General features: G+C 37.6%; 1 protein-coding gene across 1 annotated transcript in view; it reads left to right on the top strand.

The window, feature by feature from the left end:
• SOBP (sine oculis binding protein homolog) overlaps window positions 1–20,303 on the top strand; it is a 102,708-nt gene that overhangs the window by 17,689 nt on the left and 64,716 nt on the right. Inside the window, exon 4 of the mRNA XM_026089484.1 lies at window positions 6,256–6,407. Coding sequence (XP_025945269.1) covers window positions 6,256–6,407 — 152 coding nt within the window. The remainder of the gene's footprint in view (window positions 1–6,255; window positions 6,408–20,303) is intronic.

Below are 20,303 nucleotides of genomic sequence, written 5' to 3'. Positions count from 1 at the left end.
GCTGTCATGAAGGGTTCTACAGAAATGTCTCAGAAGTTTTGATTTATAATTTGAGATTAATCAGATAAAACATCTTGGATGTAAGAAAAATGATTGAAACCACTTTTACCTTGCTTGGGAACATCTACCTCAGCAACTGCTTTGGGATGAAAAATCTGAACACATGATTTTCTTCAGTAGAAAACTAGGGTTTCAGGATTGTCAACAGGGTATCTCAGGATTAACCATTATGAAATCCTGGCAGGTCCCGGTGGAAAGAGTAAATACTTATCGTTAATGCTGCAGATACTACAGTTTATTTAAGATTTCATTTCTTTAAAAGGAAGTTTCTCAGCTTTTCATTTCAAAGTTGTACCATAAATAGCCTAGAAGTTTAAAGGTATGGGCTAGTGAAATGAGTGCAGTTCCCAGCAATGGGCAAAAGGGCTATTCTAGCAGATTTCTAAAGCTCGCCTGAAAAAACTGGGATCCAAACTGCTCTGAGGCATAAGCCAATGTGAAGGGTAGGACACAGCAAAGAGGAAAAAACAGGAAAACACAAGAAAGTGGTAGAAGGGGAGGCACAGCTACTGATAGCTGTGGTGGAAGGAAACCGAGATGCCAGGAAGAGGTGGGCTGCACGGAGACACCAAGGAGGGGTGGGTTAAAAAAAAAAAAAGTTTTCTGTATCAGATCACAGATACAACCAGAGCCAGGGCACAGGTTTCACAGAAACTTATTCAGTCCAGTGGATGTACCCTCTGAGATACAGATCCCTACAGTACTGCAAGTGGGCACCTTCAGGAGTAATATATTCTTCTTGCCAGAACAGTTGAGTATCTCCTGCTGAATTTCTTGAAAGGAAATGGGGAAAGTAAAACTTTGGAGCACCGGTCCAAGGATCATCGTAATCTGCAGGATTAGAGCTGTATCCGCATTTAGTTTCACCCAAATTCTTAAAACTAGAGTTGAAGTTGAAAATACATATCGGTTAATTCAAAATGATGTTAGTAGAATGCTGCAGCCTTAAAGTTAGTAAACTGAGCAGGATTTAACTCCAGAATTTTAGGGATTTTAGGATCATCCTGCTAAACACTATAGGCCATGCTGGTTTCCTTAGATAAAGGGACAGAGCAATACATTTACTGTTAGGTACTCTTTGCCTTCCTCCTCCCCCCCCCCCCCCCCCCAAATAATGGTTTCATATGAGAGTGATTAGTCTAAACTGCTATTCACTTGTTTTAAGAGGAACAGTTTTCTGCAGCTCCTTCACACTGGTTTGAAAAGAAAAAAAATACCAAACATTCTGCTTAATTAAGACCTAAAGAGGCGGTGCAAACTTTTGATGATTAATTGAAGCATGCTTTAGACTGATGCATATTTAGTTATTATAATGTGATAATTTTATCTTGTTATACAAACTGCTCCCTTTGGGAACATGATTTAACACTGCAAACACCCTGTGTTTATTGCATTGTTCATTATGAAAAATACACAGGCTAAAAACCATAAGGAGATGTATCTGAACAGTATCTGTGCAGTGGATGCAGGGAGTATTTCTTCCAGCTCTAATGACACAACCCAGGGGCAGAAAAACACAATATTGGAACTCCCCGAATAACACTTCTTATGAAGAGTTGAGAGCTTACAAAAGTAGAGGCTGGAAGTTCAGATCTTATACTGTGTATGAAAGAATATGTTTTTGTATTACCTGATATACTTACAGAAAATGGCATTTTTTTCTTCAGTTCTGCTGAAAACTCTCTTGTTACTATTTGGCTTTTCTATGCCAACTCTGCTTTGTCTTACCTGTTACCTTTCATAAGTGTGATAAACCTGAGAACACGCTAAGCACATTGCAGGAGCAGGTCATAAGGGCTCAGCCCAGGTGGAGAAAAAAAAGGCAGTTGCTAGCAAAAAAATTTTTTTGGTCTAACCATTTGAGAATGATCTGTACTGAGACTTGCAGACATTCTTTTCCTACTTTACAAATGTATGTCAGCTTAGCTATGTGAGTCCTGAAGGTGATGGTGAATGGTCTTCATCAACAGAGCTACTCCAGCAAGTGCTCACATGATGGACATGGGCATGCTGTTGGAATGAGCTTAGGTTACTCAAAGGGATACGCTAAGCTAGACCTACCAGCAAAAATCTGTCTGTGTAAAATAGGAGCACATTGCTGATGTAGTATACCTATATAGTTACTGTGGAGAAGCTCTCTTAGTTCAGACTTAACCTAAAAGAGTTTAGAAAATATTCAAGATAGATAAGTTGTCTCAGACTGCTTGATTCGAAATTCTCTCCTCCCTGCTTTTTTGTTGCTGATTCTTCTTGCTGAGTATTCTAGATACTGGTATTTGATACATTTTCATGCAAGAAGGGCAAGAGTCTGGTAAAGTGATTTTTAAAGAATTTGGCCTTAAGAAACAAAGGTCTGTGAAAAAGTGAGAAGAATCTTGGCTTGAATGGAAGATTTGAATTACCGGTTTTGGAATGTTCCAGTTTGTGTTTAGCAAAAGAAAGCAATTAAATCACCGGCCTCTGGCTTTTCTTATTACACACAGTCTTAATGGTTTTTTTTAAGTTATTGCTTCCCACTGCTGTGAATTGTAATGGTAGAAATACATGGACTATTACTTTTCTGTTAATGTTGCAGTCCTCTTTTTCAGTCACTAAACTTAATACACTATAATCAAACAACCCTATTAAATATTTTCACAGCTTCAGCTCAGGCCTCTATTGCAACCAATGTCAGAAAAGCAAGCACACAATCAAGTCTGGACCTTTATCATTGTTCCCAGCTGTCATCCACATATCTTGCTATGTAAGCCGTAGAACATAGCTCTGTACCTATCCTAAGTACCAAGAATGGATACTTCTCTCTGCCATTCTTAGCTTCACTTGAGGCTAAAAGAGATTGGTTTTAGAGCAAATCTTCCTCCTACTGGGCTGCAYAGAGTTCTTGTTGATAGTCAATAGGTAATTCGTCACATGATATTGATTTTTTTTTCTTTTTTCCACCTGATGAATTGCATTATGAGAAGCTGGAATTACATCAAAAATTTACTTGGGCAAATCTGCATCTGTAAGAGCAGTCATGACTTAAAAGTGGCATATTAGTGTACTGCTGTTTCCTGGCTGCTTTGCTTGGCTATGTTTGTGTAATCCTTTGTAGCAGTGTGTCCGAGTCTTCTAAATAGAAGAGACATCTACTTTAATTATTACTATTAGTATTACTATTACTATTAAAAGGGCTATATTGTATTCCACCATTTTCTTTCCCTCTCTTCCCCTTTCCTTCCTTCAAAATGATGAACATTTTGATTAAGAATGTTGCTGATGCCTTCTGGGTAGCAGCTCTCTCTTCCTGGAGGTGTAGACTGAGGCTGGGAATGGTCTGTGGACCATTCTCCACTGTTTGTTGACTAACAGATCCTTGGACCACAAGTTAAGCAATACTGCTTCAAAGGATTCCCCCTTTGGTGGTGGCCAAATTCTGCTGATCAGGGCGTGGGAAGACAACAACATAACAGAGTAGGTGACTCTCCTTGTCCCCTCCTCTTCTTGCCAGGATCCATATTAAAGGAGGTCTTTGGCCAAAGGAGATGGAGTAAGCCTTACTGTCCTGCATAACCTTGTGCATCAAAGTGTATAATGTAGGTTCTCCATGTAAACAGTTATTGYTCCTGCTGGGATGTTATGTAATTGAAAACAGACAATTATATGGTCTTTCTCATCATCCATGGGAGAATTATGTGTGTCTGTGAACAGGGAGTTGAATGTTAACTAAGGTATTTCCCCTCTTACGTCATGCATGAAAACACCTGAGAATCCTAGTGGCGGTGCTCTGTGCTTCTCCTTAAAAACTGTGCCCCAGAAGAGCCTAACTGCTTCGAAAAGAAGTACACCAGCATCCACTTTGCCAGTGAACTCTCTTCTCAGCTCTATAATTTTCTCTTTTCATTTATGACAGCTATTCTCACCAGTAATGAAGACTATTATAAAGGGATCACTGTTAGATCTTCTGTTTTTCAGAGATAAAATACTTCTTATCAGTAGGAGAATATATGTTGCTGTTTTCTGAAACAAGAGGTTGCTGTCTCTTTCCTCTGGTTCACAGGATCTTCTCTAGCTGGGTAAATTCAAAAGGGCAAATTCAGTCTGTAAGGAATTGGTTTATCATGGTGCAAAAATAAGGCACCAGGGTGCCTTTTTAAAAGCTTAGTACCTCAGATTGCTCAGGATAAAAATGGTAGGAAGAGCTCTTGGAAGTTAGCCCTCCAGCCAAGACTGGTGTGCTGGCTGGCCCAGAGAGAAAACTCTGACAATACGATGCAAGAGCAGACTAACACCGCTCTGTGTTCCTATGTGTCTGGCTGTCAAATTACAACCAGCTCAGCAGTAGACTTCCTGACCCCTATAGATGGCCAGTGATAATTTCAGCCAAAGTGTTTTGATTTCCCTTGATATTCAATATATTAAAGCATTTATAATATTGGCAAATCCCACTCTAAAGAGTAAATGATTAAATGCATTAAGCACAAATCTATGTTATGACTTAGCCTTAAATATAGGTTTAAAGGTGTACAGCCTGATTAAAACTAAAAGGTCATTTTTTTACACTGTACAATTTTATTTGTAGCTATAAATCATAACACAATTTGTGGAAGGAAAAAAGTTATTAAACTGGCAATATTTATTCCGTTAAGGTGAATAAAATGCAGCACGTAGTTCTGAGTTATGATAGCTGGGGAAAGGAGCCAAATCACTCTGCTAAAAATTAGTTTGCCAATAATTTTACAGAACGATGACARTGTAGCTTCAAAAACAAATCCTTTATAGGGAAATGGGATGACTGCATGACAGACTCTCTGAGCTATGAATTCTCCACAGCTCATGGACTAGGAACTGCTTTAACAATTAGTCTTTGGGGATTTTTTTTTCCAGAAGTTAGACAATGGCTGATGTCTGTAACTGGAAGGTCATGCTGTAGAATAGACTGAACATAAGAACTGAAGAATTCTGAGTTTTAAGTCAAAAGTTTCCTACTAACTTACTGTATTGATCTGTTTAAGAGACTTTAACTATTCACTGTCCCCATCTGTGAAGTGGGGGTAAGAATAATGACCAGACAAGAACATTGCTGGGACTTTAAGACAAAGAGTACAACAACATTTCAGTGCTGAGATATTTCTTTTTTTTGAAGTTTCTGTTCCTCCAATGTATTGCCTCCCTCACGCTAGTGACTCCCATATTCTAAAAGATTTGACATAAGGAGCTGAGCGCGACTATAAATTTGAGCAACACAAATTGGCAGCGAAGAATATCACTGGAAAAGGATTTGGAAGTTCCAGGTAGTAGAAGTGATAGAGCCAATCGAAAAGAAAATAATTATGAAATAAAGGAGATGTATGAAGAATACTGGAAAGGCAGCAAAGAGCAGAGGTGAAGGGAACAGTTTCAATTAGCTAACGGTATTGGGCTGTTAGCACAAGTATTCAGAGAAATAAAAATTTCAAACTAGTGTAATAATAAGAAAGATTTTACACATCAGAAGGCATACATATCATATTCATAAGACACATTTCAGAAGATCTTGAAAGAGACTCAAAAACTCTCTGACCAATGATAACAAAAACAAGAATAACCAGGCAGTCATTACCACAGGGCTGCATCTTCCTTCTTGCTCAACTCTGTTTTTGTGCTTGCTAAATTCAAATGAAAGCTCCYCACTTTGTACTTTAGTCAGTATTTAGAAACAACACTGAAAAGGGGTATTTCCTTTTCCTTCCAGTTTAAAATAGGACTCTTGTTAGAACCCTGCTTTGGTGCAGTACCAAGTGTATTTTATCATCAGGTTGCTAAGCAGAATACCTCAGAGGCTCTCCATAAGGGACTGTAAGCAACAAGAACAAAGCAGCAGTAGTTATTAATTCTCTAGCCTTGGTTAATTATTTAATAAATAGTCACATACTCTTAAAAATGCTAAAAAGCTCTCAAGACTTCCAGAGCTTTTCAGCAATGCACCATTTTTAAGTTAATAACCTTTTCCAGCCATCTTAGAAGCTCTGCCAATCTGCTGAGCCTGGTTGGCGCAGGTCACTGGCTGCCTGAGGAACAAGCTGGTAGTCATAAGCCTGCACATTTTCATTCTCAAAGAGTGAGGAAGTTAGAAATAAGATGAGCCAGTGCTGGTTGTGTCTAAGAGTGAGCGTGCAGATGTCTGAGGAAGGTGTTTGTATCTCGGTAAATGTTGTTCTTATATTTCTGTTGTAGAAGATGATGTGTCAAATGTACAAATAATGTGTGCCTGGTGCCAGAAAGTTGGAATCAAGCGCTATTCCCTGAGTATGGGAAGTGAAGTGAAATGCTTCTGCAGTGAGAAGTGCTTTGCAGCTTGCCGAAGAGCATATTTCAAGAGAAACAAGGTAAGAGAAATAAGGAAAGAAGTAATCTACATAGACATAGTTTTAATCAGGCCYAGCATGGGTCTTATTTAGCATAAAATAGAAGCTCTTTTATTGTTTTCTGTTTCATCTAGTCCCTTCACTTTCCAACTGTATTGTCTGTTGGACTGTCAACCCTTTACTAACCTTGTTTCTTTCAGATTCCTTCAGCTTGATGCTTAGGTTTTGTGAGAGTCAATGAAATTAAACAAACAGTAACAATAATATCCAATAACATAAGAGTCCCAATTTGGCCTCAGCATCTAAGAATACTTGCTGCATATGCACGGCGAAGAGGAGGAATCATGAAAACAGAATAGGATATATATAGAATATATCCTATATAGAATATAGATTGGTTACGGATGACTATGTTAGCTTTACCAGGTAGTGGAGTCCTGCTCAGCTGAAGTCAGTGGAAGTAGTATCACTAAGTTCAGTGGCCGTAGAATCATGGCAGTGGGTTTTAGGCTTTTAGGGCCTGAATCTGAATCCCATCAAGATAGTGGAAGTCTTCTCCTTGATGCCAGTGAGCTGTAGTTTCAGTCTTTTGAAGCGTATCTTTGTTAATAAATTATTGCTGCAGAATTCAGACACTGTAGTTTTTGTTTTGCGGTAAGCAATGTTAGAACATCTAAAGTAGCATGAAAATCCCTCCTACTCAGTTTAAATTTGTCTTTGTCTAAAATTAGAATGTAATCCTAATATTGAATGTCTACAAAAATCGCTGTAATTGCTAAAGTGCAGTGCCTGAAAATGCCCTCTAGGTTACTTTAGCAGCTGTTTTCTGCGGCAGAATGTGTGATATGCCATCAAAAAAAATAATGAAGTAGCACTTCAGCATTTTTAATTTTTATAAAAGTAGCTGTGTCCTTTTGGCACTTATTAGTACAAGAGGAGTCTTTGGTTAGCCTTCCCTGTCTTAGAAATATTTATTATTTTAAAACCCTTTACATTTGGATTTTCTAAATGATACAGTTTACCCTCACGCTATAGAACATTCAAAGTCTGTCAAGTTCAAACAGAATTCAGGTCTTCAAATCTGGTATTTTAAATCTGTGGTAGTAACAAATAAGTACATATGGATCCTAGATTCAAGATGCACTGTTGTAGCAAATTACCCTCCTTTATGAATTTGGGTCACATCATCCTGCCAAAAAAAAAAAAAAAAAAAAAAAGCCTGAAGAATTAGGTTGCAAAAATCAGTAGAGTGGAATTTTAGTTGCAGTCTTTGAGAATCAAGCTCATAATATCTACTGGAGCAGACAGGCAAGTTAAAATCATGTGGAATCCCCTTTTATCTAGAAATAGTGTGGAGGAGTGAAATAAATTCTCCTTAGATGCTCCTCGTTTCAAAGCAAAGAAAGACACATAGACTGATGCTCAGGGCCATGACAGAAAGGTTCCCATATATACGTGTATGTGCACAGATGCACATTTATACATTTGTAAGATTCTCTAGGGTAACAGGATACAGATCACTGTCAGATGATGTTCCCATGACTTTCAGTCCCAAATTTGCATGAGTAAGATAGGTCAAAGTAATGCAGGAATTGTCAGTGATCCTCATTAGGTGGTCCTGTGTGCCTAGCAGTGATGAGTACCAGATAGTTCAGGCTACCTTGGAAAACCTGATGAAAGAACAACCAATTCACAAGGGAGTCTCTTTAGTCTATAGCTTAGATCCTGAAATAGGGGAGTTTATATCCCATACTAAAAAAAAAAAAAAAAAAGCATATTAACATAATGCATAGATATACTTCAGCCTTTTACTAGCCCATGAGTAGTAGAATTCAGTAATATAGAATTCAGTAATAGTTTATGGCTATGAATTTAATCAGTCATGCAATACAATAAAAAGTTCCCTTTTACTTGCCTTTGATTTTTTTTACTTGTATGCTTTACTGGATACCTCCTTGTCCTTGTGTTATAAGAAAGGTTGAATTAGYGCATCTCATTACCTCTGGCTTCCTTTCCTACACCTCTATTAGTTTCTTCTGGAAGCTATGCAGTTCTGAATATTTTCAGCTTCTCATACAGAAAGCTCTCTGTACTATTCTTTATTTTGTGTATATCTAAATAACAATAGAAGATCCTAATCTTTTAATRTACCATTATATCCCTGTGAAATGTCCTATTCTTCACTAAAGAGGTCACAAATTAAAAAAAAAAAGTGTCATGGGAGAACTTGGCAAAATATGGCAAGATAACATATTGGTTGCTCCCCTTCAAAGTAAGCCAATGAATCACCTTTTATTCCCCTTTGCCCCTGTGAAATCTGGAATTGTGCAGAATCTGATGCAACACTGGAAATCTAGAGCTGTCCATTGCATATGTTTAGGGCATTAAATGATCAGAGGGGAGAATCCTTAGGAAATGTTGCCATTGAGTTTAGGCAGCTATAGCAGAATATAGCTGACCCTCATGCTTCTTATTTTGCACTTCACCTGTTAATAATAGAGCAGAATCTTGAGGAACAAGATCAAAGGAACAAGGTTGTAATAATTTAAGATTTAACTGCTGATCTTTAAACTGTTATTACTAGTCCAACAGTGTACCTGTCTTCTCCATGAGTCTAATGTTTATTTATGTATTTGAGAAGTTATGCTACTCTACACTTCCTCATTTTTTAAATATAGAAGTAAAATAGTCACATTTCACCTGCCTTATGTATGTTTTAAACAGCAGACTTCTGCAACAATATAGTGTTGTATTACATTAAATATGTACAGCTGCTGCATTTCAGGGAGCTGATAGGACTTTGTGGTCACTTCATTTAAGGCTTGAATTTCCTAAAGGATTGTGTTAAGCAGTCTTCCCTCTCTCCCCCAGATAAGAAATGCTGTAATAAGCACGTGCTTAAAATGATGATGGTTTGAACAGTAAAGAATAAATCATGTTTAATGTCTCAAAATGGCACTAAGTAATGCTGCAAATTAGACATCCCTGAATGCCAATTGCTGTGTTTAGAATTAGGATTTTTCTCATCATCCTAATGAAAAAATACTCTCCCATACACAGGGCAAGTGCTCATTGAGGCACTCCAGGCCCACAAATTCCCAGCCGGGAGAAAGCTTGGCATGAAACCACCTTTAAGTACCCCCAGAGGGCAACAGAAATGCCCCCAAAAATCTTGGTTTACGTGGGCACTGACTACTCCTGCCCTGTAAGTCCTTCCCCAGCCCTCTCATGCAGTAGGTTTAGCAAGAGGAGCAATACACTGGAATAAGGCAGCACACTGCTGCCTCTGGAGTGTCTGAACCAAGCACTTTATTCGGAGGTACATCTCAGTCCTTCGTGCCTTCTGTCACAGCAAAGTTGTGTCCATTTGTACTCCAGAAACTCTGCAGGTGCATGCTCTGCAGCTGTGTATAGCCAGGGCTCTCAGGGAGTTTCATGGCTGAGACTGGGAGTTTTTAAGGAAAACAGACTTGCACAATTGAAAGTTGCTCTTCTCATAAGAAATGCAGATTTTGCCCCAGGTATCCTGCAGTCATGACCATTTAAAATTATCCATATTAGCAAACATGCCTTGCAAGAATAGAAATATATATATTTTGCAGTTATAATGCGTCTCCCCACAGAGTGTAATTTTGTCTAAATTATTAGAAATGATTGAAGAAAAAAAAAAAGATTCTTTTACCCCTTTAGGCAGAGCAAAGTGTTTAGATTATATCTGAGTTAGAAAAAAAAATAAAAATACAACCCTCCCCCCCAACAAAAGTAACCCAAATCTGAGTTTGTGTTCCTGTTTGGTCTAGTATGCATAGTCAAATGTACATAATGAAGTAGTGCATAATGATAACCTGTTGTGCATAATAATAYCAATTAAAAGGAAGTGTTGCAGGAAAGGGAGTACTTCATACTAATGTTTGTAATTGAATAGATTTAAGATCTGGAGCTGTTCCGATGCTCTCTTCCTTAGAGGTTTAGTTTTATAGGCCAACTAATATGAAGTTTAGTACTAAGGACGCACGTAGGGGCAAAAACACTAGACCACCAAATTTCAGAATATTAAATTTAAAGGGAAATATTGGATTCATAATTGGATCCAGTGGGTTTGAAGCCTAAAAAGATTAATTTTAAAATTAAGTTTATTAAATCAATGAGTCAGAAAACAAATTTATTATGATCCAATGGCCAAACCTAAAATGAGCACTGAATTCATGTAGGTTATATGTGCTGTTCAGAGATATATTAAAGACTGACTTGCTTTACTTGACTAAGACATTGGAGAGGAAGTGACTGCAAGGTTGTCAGACAGTATTTTGTACTTGACCTTGCTTCTGCTTTGCTCTGCCTTTCAGTCAGGAAAAAAGATGATAGATGTTTTTGTTTACAGTGTAATCAAATTTCATTTCTACAAATAAATAAAAAGGCATAAATCAGAAAGTACAAGTGAACTACTGTTTAGCAACAAGAAAAAGTAAATGGTGATCATCTTTTTTTCTCCTCATATGGGACACTGATCTGCAGTGCTGTACATGGGTCAATAGCATAGATAGCCAGGTTACCTGACTAGTGGGGGTCCTAATGGACTTTAATGTAGAGAGCAAGGACAGATGTCCTTCATGCTAGCATGGCACCATTTTCTACAACAGAATCTAACTTTACTCTCCTTACTGTTCCAAGGTGAGAGAAATGGCAAGACATWTTTCCTTTTCAGTGTTGGAACTCAATCCTGAAGAGGATGTAGTTTATGCATTTTTTATCTCATCTGCATGGCATGAATGAATTTGAAGAGTCAAACAGGCCCATAAGAAGGGATATGCATTTATTTAGTAATGCATTCTATTGCATTAGATAATTCCTTCCATTTTCAAATTGTATTTAAAAACAATGAACTGTACACAGCAGCATCATAAAGCCTTAGCACTCCTGCCTGAATAGTTTTTCAGTTAATTAATGTATATCGCTACATGATTAATAAGGACATGTATATACAAACAGATGCTAAAAACTGGGAGTAAACAGAAGCTATCATTCCCCAAAATTATTACTGAGGATTGTCAGAGAAAGTTCTCTTGATTTCAAGCTTAATTATGCTGCCTAACAGTGCATGAGAAATATTTAACAATCTCCCTGTTAAGTCAATGAGTAACGGCAACAAAAAAGTTAGCTTCTTTTTTTTTTCCTTAGGCACATGCAAAATTTAATTTGTAAAATGATCACCATTCATGAAAATTTGGAAAATTGCTTAAAGTGACTTGATGCAAATAATGCCCCTGACAGAAGAAATTTTAGATGTTACATCTTCCTTCAGATTTCATTTTCTATAAAAAGTTTTGAAACATGTGGGACTCTGAACAGAAAAATAGTATTTATGCTGGAGATTTAAGCTGCATTAATTTGGAGTTCAGAAAGGTCAGTGTAGGGCAGGTGGCCTACCTGGTTTGCATGAAATTGTCTGTATTTGGCTTTACAGAGATGTAGAGAAGTGTGATGTAAGAAACAGTTCACAAACTTTCTTCTTTTGATGTGGATTTACGTGGAAGGCATGCATATGTGTTTATGTGTGCTTGTGTACACAAGCACACGTGTGTATGTTTGCAGCACAAGCCAATTAGCAGGGACTCTTGCTGATGCTCAAAGGTGGAAGGGGAAAAGATGACAAACATCCCCATAGCTGTGACTGCTATGTTAGGATATAAATGAGTGCTGATGAATGAATGCAGATGTGATGCTGTGTCTGTGGAGGAAACAGTTTAAGTGTGGGGCACAAGGGCTAACKGCTTTGAGGAACTGCATGGAAAAGGAGGGGGAAGGAAAATATCCTCCCTCAGGGGATGTTTATAAAGTATGTGGAGGGTGGAAGGCCCCAGACAGTGACCAAGAGTCTGTAACATACTCTTGGATGTAAAGCAAATCCTGAGTTGTGAAAGAGATGGTGGCATTAGTTAGAAGGGAGAAGAGTATGTATCACTGTCTGGCTGTCATCAGCTGGCCTTTTTACTTACTGGGTACCGAAACCAGAAGTCTCAAAATTCCTTCCCTAAACCAGAGCCAAGATTTTCCATGATTAGAAGAGGCAAATGAAATTCCAAAATTAACCTAGTGAGAGTCAGAATATCTCACTGCTCACCCACACCAAAGCAAAATGTATTAACATTGCTAACGATGAAATGCATCAGCACATGACTGATGCCACCAATGACTTAATGAAGGGACCTGGCAAACCAGTGTGCTTGTCAGTTTGCAAACTCAATGGACATTTTACTGTCCATCTGCTGCCATTTAATACTATAAATTTGAATCAAATTCCCATTGTCTGAATTATTAGCAGGTATCCAATCCAATTAAAAGGCGTGTTCACTTTTAATTTTAACTACCATGTCACATTACATCAGTCATGTTGCATTCTGGCTACTTTGATTATATCAAGATGAATGTGCTAATTACAACTTCAGAATCTGCTGTCTCTTGGACAGCAGGCATCTGATTCAAATGAATCGACCGGTTTATGTGAGGTGTCCTCACATCAATTCTGAACAGCTTCAGTGATTGCCTCTCTCCTCACTGCCAGAAGTAGGTTTTGTTTACATACAGATGTTACAACAAAATAACACTAATTGCATTAGGACTTGACTGGAAATGCTTTTAAGGTTTTCGTGTGCTGGATTTATGCAGTTTAGACCACTGAGCTGGATTTAAATAGTGAGATACTACGACACCTTGATATGGGAGATGTGGAAGAAGTTGCTCTCTACAGGATACGTTCTCAGAGTGACTGAGGAAGAAAGATGTCTGTACCTGTTTTTCTAGAGATTACTAAGGTACATTACTGAAGTCTTTTAAACAACTCAGGATGAATTTTTGGAGTGGAGAGAGAGACACTAGGGGAAAAATAGACATTTTGCTCCTTTGGCAAGATAGAACTCATGATCTATGTCCAGTATGTATCTATATCACCAAGGGATTTTTGATTAAAGAGTCTAGAGGCATAGCAATGATGCATTCAGAAAATGGGCAGATATAATACACATGGGTGCTTACTTTGCTCTGAACTCCTTTGGCTCTGATGTATGTGAGCTAGACAGTAAAATATTGCTCTCTTCCACATTCCAGTATCTCAGTTCATGTTATGTTAGATTAGCGCATGTTGCCTTGGCCTCATATGAAATAATGCACCTTCCAGCTTTGTTTCCATTTGATCAATACCGAATCAGCATGGAAAACAGCGTTTATTCTGATGAAAACTTAGGATAGATCTTCAAAGTAAATTTCATTTACACAGATTATATTTGATGCCACTTTTCCTTTTCTCACGAACACATCAATCATTAATACTCATAAGAGCTGGGCAAATAATGAAATGCATATTAAATAATATGTTTGTTCAAAAATATCATGACATTTGAATAAATTATTGGCTTGGTGCATCTGTTAACTTATCAGTAAGCTCATTAACTTAGGGAAATATTGAAAAAGTAGCTTGAGTATTTTTTCATGATATATATATATTTCTTTAAAAAACAAAATTCATCAAATATGGTTTTCAAAAATATGCTTGGATTAGGAATAATATTGTGAATGAGACCCTCTGTACACACTCCTGGAAAGATGTATGCAATACTGCAATTAACTGAATAGTTTAACTAGGTGAAATTCTAGCAGTTTTCTGCCTAGACAGAGGACCATAATGGGCAGCAATAGAAAATCCAAGGGGTCCAGTTGGAGGTGGAAGTAATTTCTAGTTCTGAATTTTCATGGGGGCACAAGTAGCTATCCCGATACTCTCAAACATTAGATAACAGCTAAAGTAATTTGTGCAGCAGAGATGGTAATTCAGTGGAAYTGTGGCAAATTATTGTCAGCTGATGATCTGTATTTAAATATGTTATTATGCAAAAATTAAGTTTGCAAAGTTTCTTCTGAAATGGTGACTTCCCTCTCCATCACACACAGAAATCTTGGGACAAATTCAGTGATGAAACTATGCCATACCAAAGGAATAAACCATATCATATATCTTTTGGCCCCTTCTAGGTAGGAAAGTTACATCCCTTCAGCTTTGTTTGCAAACATTTGCTGGTTTCCAGCAAGACTGAAGAAGCCTTTACACACATTAACCTTGAATCTGACCTCGTGAATCTAAATGAGGCTAGGAGAGGCCAAATGGATAGAACTTGCATGCTGCAATAGTGAAGGACTGTTTGCTGGCCAGCTAAGTTCAGTTACAGGCTGCTCTCTGTCAAAAACCCAAGCGTTTATAACTCGTCCATTTGATTTTAAATTGGGCAGAAAGTAAACATATGTTGCAAGTTGTCAGCCTGGATGCAATTTTATATCTAAAGTAAATGTGCTCATCTGTTTAATAATTTTTAGAAACAGTCATAAAGTATCTGATGGTTTTGGGGGTGGGAGGGTTTTGTGTGTGTATGTGGCTTCAGCTGTTTTTGGTTTATTTAATCTCCTGCCTGAAAAGCAGGAGGCCACATTCTGCCTTCATTGCACATATGGACAATTCAGTCTGAAGCACTGGTGGAGCTGCGCAGGTGGGAGCAAGGTCTTTTGGCTGCACAGGTGGTTGGAGACATGGCTCCTGTTCTGCCCATTTACTTTCAAAGCAGACCAGAGAGTCTTTCTGGCCCTTATCTGGATTTTGCAAGGGGAAGGATCTTCATGTAGTGTACGAGCCCAGTGCAGCTCTGCTGGGCAGTGTGTGAGAGCAGCAAGGGACTTAGCTTCCTCCATTAGCATAGGCCAAATAGAGTAATTTTCCCCATATCACACAGACAGATGCAGCTGTGCAGTGTCCAATACACCTGTGGCCCTTCCTACCCCAGAAATCAGACTGTCAAATCAAATGGAAAGCACGCTGAGTTGATCAAACAATGACCCAGGCTCGATTAATTTTATTATTTTTAATATAGCTCCCAGGTTTTCACAATTGTGATGCACCATGGTATTAAATAAGGTTGAAGAGAGTAAATGGAACTAAACACAGGTCTTAAAATATTAATCTAGAARTTTAAAAAGAAAGCTGGCATTTAGATATTATGAAGAGATAGGGTTGAATAATTTCATGGTGTAGTAATAATGATCAATTTTAACTGGTCTTTGTTAAATGATTGAGTCTTATGACTCCATTTGGAGAAGTAATTTATCAGTATCATGAAACATTGCTTCTCAGGCTTGATAAGGCAACTCCTTACTAAATTTTGTGTAATGCACTGGCATTAAAGGAACAGGTGAATGTACTACTAACTTTAATATTGTGAGACTGTAACTTCATCCTAAAGAAAGAAAGGAAGAGGAATTCTCAAAGAGATGATTCTAAAATAACAAGGAAAAGGGTTAACCAAGAGAAAGTTTAAAAAAAGAAAAAAAAGTATTGAATCACTCTGGAGGCTATTTAAGAACACCATATTAGATGCACAGATGGTACATATACCTCTGAGCAAGGAAAAAGTAGAAAGGGGAGAGTAAATCTGGCATAGTTAAGTGAAGAAGTGCATAAGCTTAAAGGGGCACTGTCAACTTAAAAATCACACTTTTATAGGAAATTTTGTTACCTACTACTGTTACAAACAACACCTATGATTACTGTAATTGAAAGATTAGAGAAAAAATACTCTTCTGCTTTTTGGTGTGCTTGCTTTGGGCCTGATCCAAATTCCATCAACATCAGTGGGTGACTTCCCATTGATTTTAATGAGATTTGGATCAGGCCCTTTGCATATTTGACTGTACATTGTGTACAAGCAGTTTCATTATTTTGCATGTGGTCTCTTATTGTTTCTGTGTTTTTTCACACAGCAAGAGAGGAAAAAACATTTTTTTCCAAATTGGAAATGTGGTTGTTAAACTATGGAAATACCAATGGGGTCCCAGGCACACTTGTACCAAAAATACCAACTGTCTGACTTTTTTTCAGGCAAAACTCATCCTTCCAAAAATTTGAAAGTCTGCTCATGTCAATTATAAAAAAGGTTTATGAGATAAAGTGCACACTGAAAACAAAAGGACAAGGAAATTATCTGAAGGGCATATGTATGGGGAGCTGTAGAAGGAGCAGAAAATGCATCATAGTAGAAAAAAACACCACCTATAAGACTGGCACTCCTCTAGGCCACCCGGCAGACTCCAGCTCTTACTGAAATAGCGAAGCAGCAGAAAAGTTAAATTAATTTTCCACGTCCATCTTCACTATAGAGGATGATGAGGAAATTCCTGTTCCAAGGACACTTTTCACAGGAAATCAGAGTGTGGTCTTATAACAGAAATTGAAGTCTCTTAGGAGGAAGTTATGGAGCAACTTCAGAAACTCAAGTACAGTAAATCACCAGGACCAGATGGTACTCATCCGAGTGTTCCTAAGGAAATAAAAGTGTGAAGCAGCAGAGATATTGACAAGGATCTGCAATATATCATTAAAACCAGCAACTGTTCCTGAAAATTTGGAAGTCATTTGTATGGTGTTAAAAAAAAAAAAAAAAGAGGAAGAGATAAGAAAGTTGCTTTCTTCTTGAACACAGGAAATGAAGCTGAGAGATCCTGAGTAATTTCTATTTTATTTGTTTAATGGCAGAATAAAATGACTTTCAGTTAGGCATGACCTGAACAGTTGTGAAATTTTAAAGAACAGTTGGTATATAATTTTTAAATATGTAACAGGTATTAGACAAAGAACATAGCTCATTTGGACTCAGGATGTGGTTTGATGTCTATGAGTAGTTTGATGCCCTCCATACAAGGGATGAATGCATTTTTGCACACCTGCATTTCTAAGTCCACATTTTCACATTGGGTGCCTATGAGTAGATATTTAAATCCAAAAGTTAGACATTTAAATAAGAAACTGATTGCATTCCAAAGGACCTGAATCTAGTTCCAATACAAAAACTGTATTTTTACTGCTGAGGAATTTTTTTTAAAATGTGTGAGAAAAGTTTTTAATTTAATTTCCTGCAGAAAAAAATAAGTGTTTTTAGGAAAAGCTTCAGTACCTAAAACATATTAGCCAGCAACAATTCAAAGTTTTGGATCAAATATTGCACTTTTTCAGGTATGAAAGAAAAAGCAGGAATGGTATGAAAAAGTCGAATTTTCCCACAAAAGGCAGATACTTCCACACACAAAAGCCAGTTAACCAAATCCCCAGTTTTCTGCAGTTAAACCATACGGGCAATGAATAACATATCCATGGGCTGAGAAGTACAGAGCTTTTGCCAAACAAGCACAACTATGCTGCACACACACTATGAAATTAGCTGAGGGAGAGAAATTAGAAGTTCTAATGGATTTGGAATTTAGTGAAGCCCTTGATATAGCCTCTCATGAAATCTTACCCTCACATTAATTCGTATTACTTTGGATATGAACACTGTCAAGTGGCCTGAAAACTGGCTCAAGGAATAAAGTAAAGGGTGGTGATAAAGAGCAGCGTATCAGGTTATGTGTAGAGTAGTACCAGAGGGACCTGCGTTGGGTTGTTCTTGCTTCATGTTTCGTTAATGATCTCCAGGAAAGAACAGACAGCATGTTCACAAACTCTGCAGATGATACTAAACTAGGAGGAGTTGCAAATACCAGACAGACAGAAAATAATTCTCTTGAGGAATTATAAATAATGGAGAAAAGCAACTAAATTACTTTTACTTTGAAAAGACCAAGCTAATATATCTAGGGAAAAAAATCTGAAACAAGTATCTTAGTGAAATGAGTAGAGTGGGACAATATGCTGAAGCTGAGGGTAGTCAGGAATGATAAATTGGACAGTGAAGATATAATGGTAATTAAATGGCAATAACTAGGGTCTGGAGTGGGGGTATTGAGAAGGATAGTTATATGGTTACTGAAACATGGATAGAGCAAGGAATAGCAAGATTTGGGGGTAGTTAGATGGGCAGAGATGAAGTCTGAGCAGTGTCAAAGATGATTTAGGGAATGTGGAGGTGTTAAGCCTGTGGAGAAGGACGAAAAGGTTGGAAAGAAGCTCATCTTTTGCAATTTCTAGAGTATTATAATTAGATATATTGGCACTTGGAACTGTGGCCTGAAATCAGCCACTTCACTTGGGACAGATGAAGTTGGAATGAACAAACGCTGGTAAATATAGAAGCTGGCAGAGAGGATGGATACATGGTCTTCTCTGTATTTTCCATCTCTGACTTCTGCAGAAAGGAAAGGATAGCATATTCAGATTCGGTAGGCTGTATTATTTCCCAAAATTGTACTACCCATTTGTGGACTTAGCTATGACAAATAGTAGTTAAAGGCCTGAACCATAAGCCCCTGAAATAAACGGGAGTGTTCTGTCTTGAGTAGGAGTTGAATTGGACCATAGTTAAATAGTATAACTGCATAAATTTTATAAAATTGGTGACTATTAGCAAAATATATAGCTCTGCCAGGTAAAACAGTAGCAGAAACCCAACCTCATTCATCGGRGATATTGCCTGCCAGTGTAAGCCCCAGATGTATCCTATAACTGAATAGATGATAAGGTATTTTTCACTCCTTCCTTCAGGTATTGGCTATTGTCAGATGCAATTTGCCAGATTAGATAGACAAATGATCTGATCAGTATGGCGAGACCCATCTTCCTAATCAGAATGGCTGCACTGACGGCACAGCAAGCATGAAGGACTTGGTGACATAATCCAAATTGAAATTGACGTCTCCCTTTGGGTCAGCCAAATACATAACTGGTATAAGCAGGCATAGCTTTGTTAAAATCAATGGAGCTACTTGCATCAGCTGTGATTTTAGCCCAGTATAGGAATTCTAATAGCTCCATTTATTTTTTAGTGGTTCTGGAGAAGCAATAGATTTTCTATAGTGTCAATGGAAATTTTTTTATTATCATTAAAATGAAAATATTTCATCTTACTTGCAATCATCCTCAAATCTGTCACAAAAATTCTGCACAATCATAATGCAGTTATCAATGTCACCACACTGCTCTTTTGAAATATTTTCTGAATTTTAGTATTTCCTAATCTTAAAATATATACCCTTGATGTAAATATAGAAAATATGGCAAACTTTACAAAAAATTAAAGCAATATGAAAGATTGCAATCTCATGTACTAAGGGGTATTTTTAAAGAAGTGTCATATAGAACTGATTTCAGTTTGCTGTGTCTGGACATTTCAGTATAAAATGTAACATGTAGGCACCTTTATCTTGCCTTGCCTTTCCAAAAAACAGAGCAAGAGATATTAAAGCATGTTGCATAGAGTGTAAGATGTTACATGAGGAGTTTCAGCTATTTGATAACCAGATAACCTAARTGTGTAAAACTGCAATTCACAGAACCTTCAGGTACCCTAAACAAATTGGTTTCCTAAAGACAGTTAACTACAAAGATGTACTGAGTGTGTTTATCTGGGGCTTTTTGTTTCTTTAGCCTTGAACTTATGTTTGAATAACTCAACATAAATTGCAGAACAGAACAGTAATAAGATACTGATCACTAGCATCAAAACAAAGGAGGTGTTTTGGTCCTGCTCATATCAGAGGCAACATTTCCACTGATGTCAGTAGGATGAGAATTGAATCGCAAGGTACAAGCCAGTGGTGAAGTTTTAACAGGAAAAATGAGAATTGGATATTTGTCTCTGTACTTCACGATCCATAACTAGCGCTTAGATTTTTCTGATAAAGCTGCATAAGGGATTTTAAATTTAATTTAATTTATATTAAACAAAGTAAAGCCCAACTCTGCCACGCTTACTCAGGCTGGATAGCTATCTATTCTCCAGTAGCCCAAGGCAGTGAAGTAATGCACATTTTTCCTCCTTCACCATTCTGTCTTATCCTTTCCCTTGCTTTATGAAATGGAACTTTTCTAGCCTTCACAATATAGCTACCAAACTTTTAACCTGTCCCTGGCTACATCTTGTTGTATTTCCTGATCCATTTCTGTATCTT

Source organism: Apteryx rowi, unplaced genomic scaffold (assembly GCF_003343035.1).
Source record: "Apteryx rowi isolate R43461 unplaced genomic scaffold, aptRow1 scaffold_819, whole genome shotgun sequence".
Lineage (NCBI taxonomy): Eukaryota > Metazoa > Chordata > Aves > Apterygiformes > Apterygidae > Apteryx > Apteryx rowi.
The sequence above is the reverse complement of the archived record's forward strand: the minus strand, read 5'-3'. Positions and strand labels throughout refer to the sequence as shown.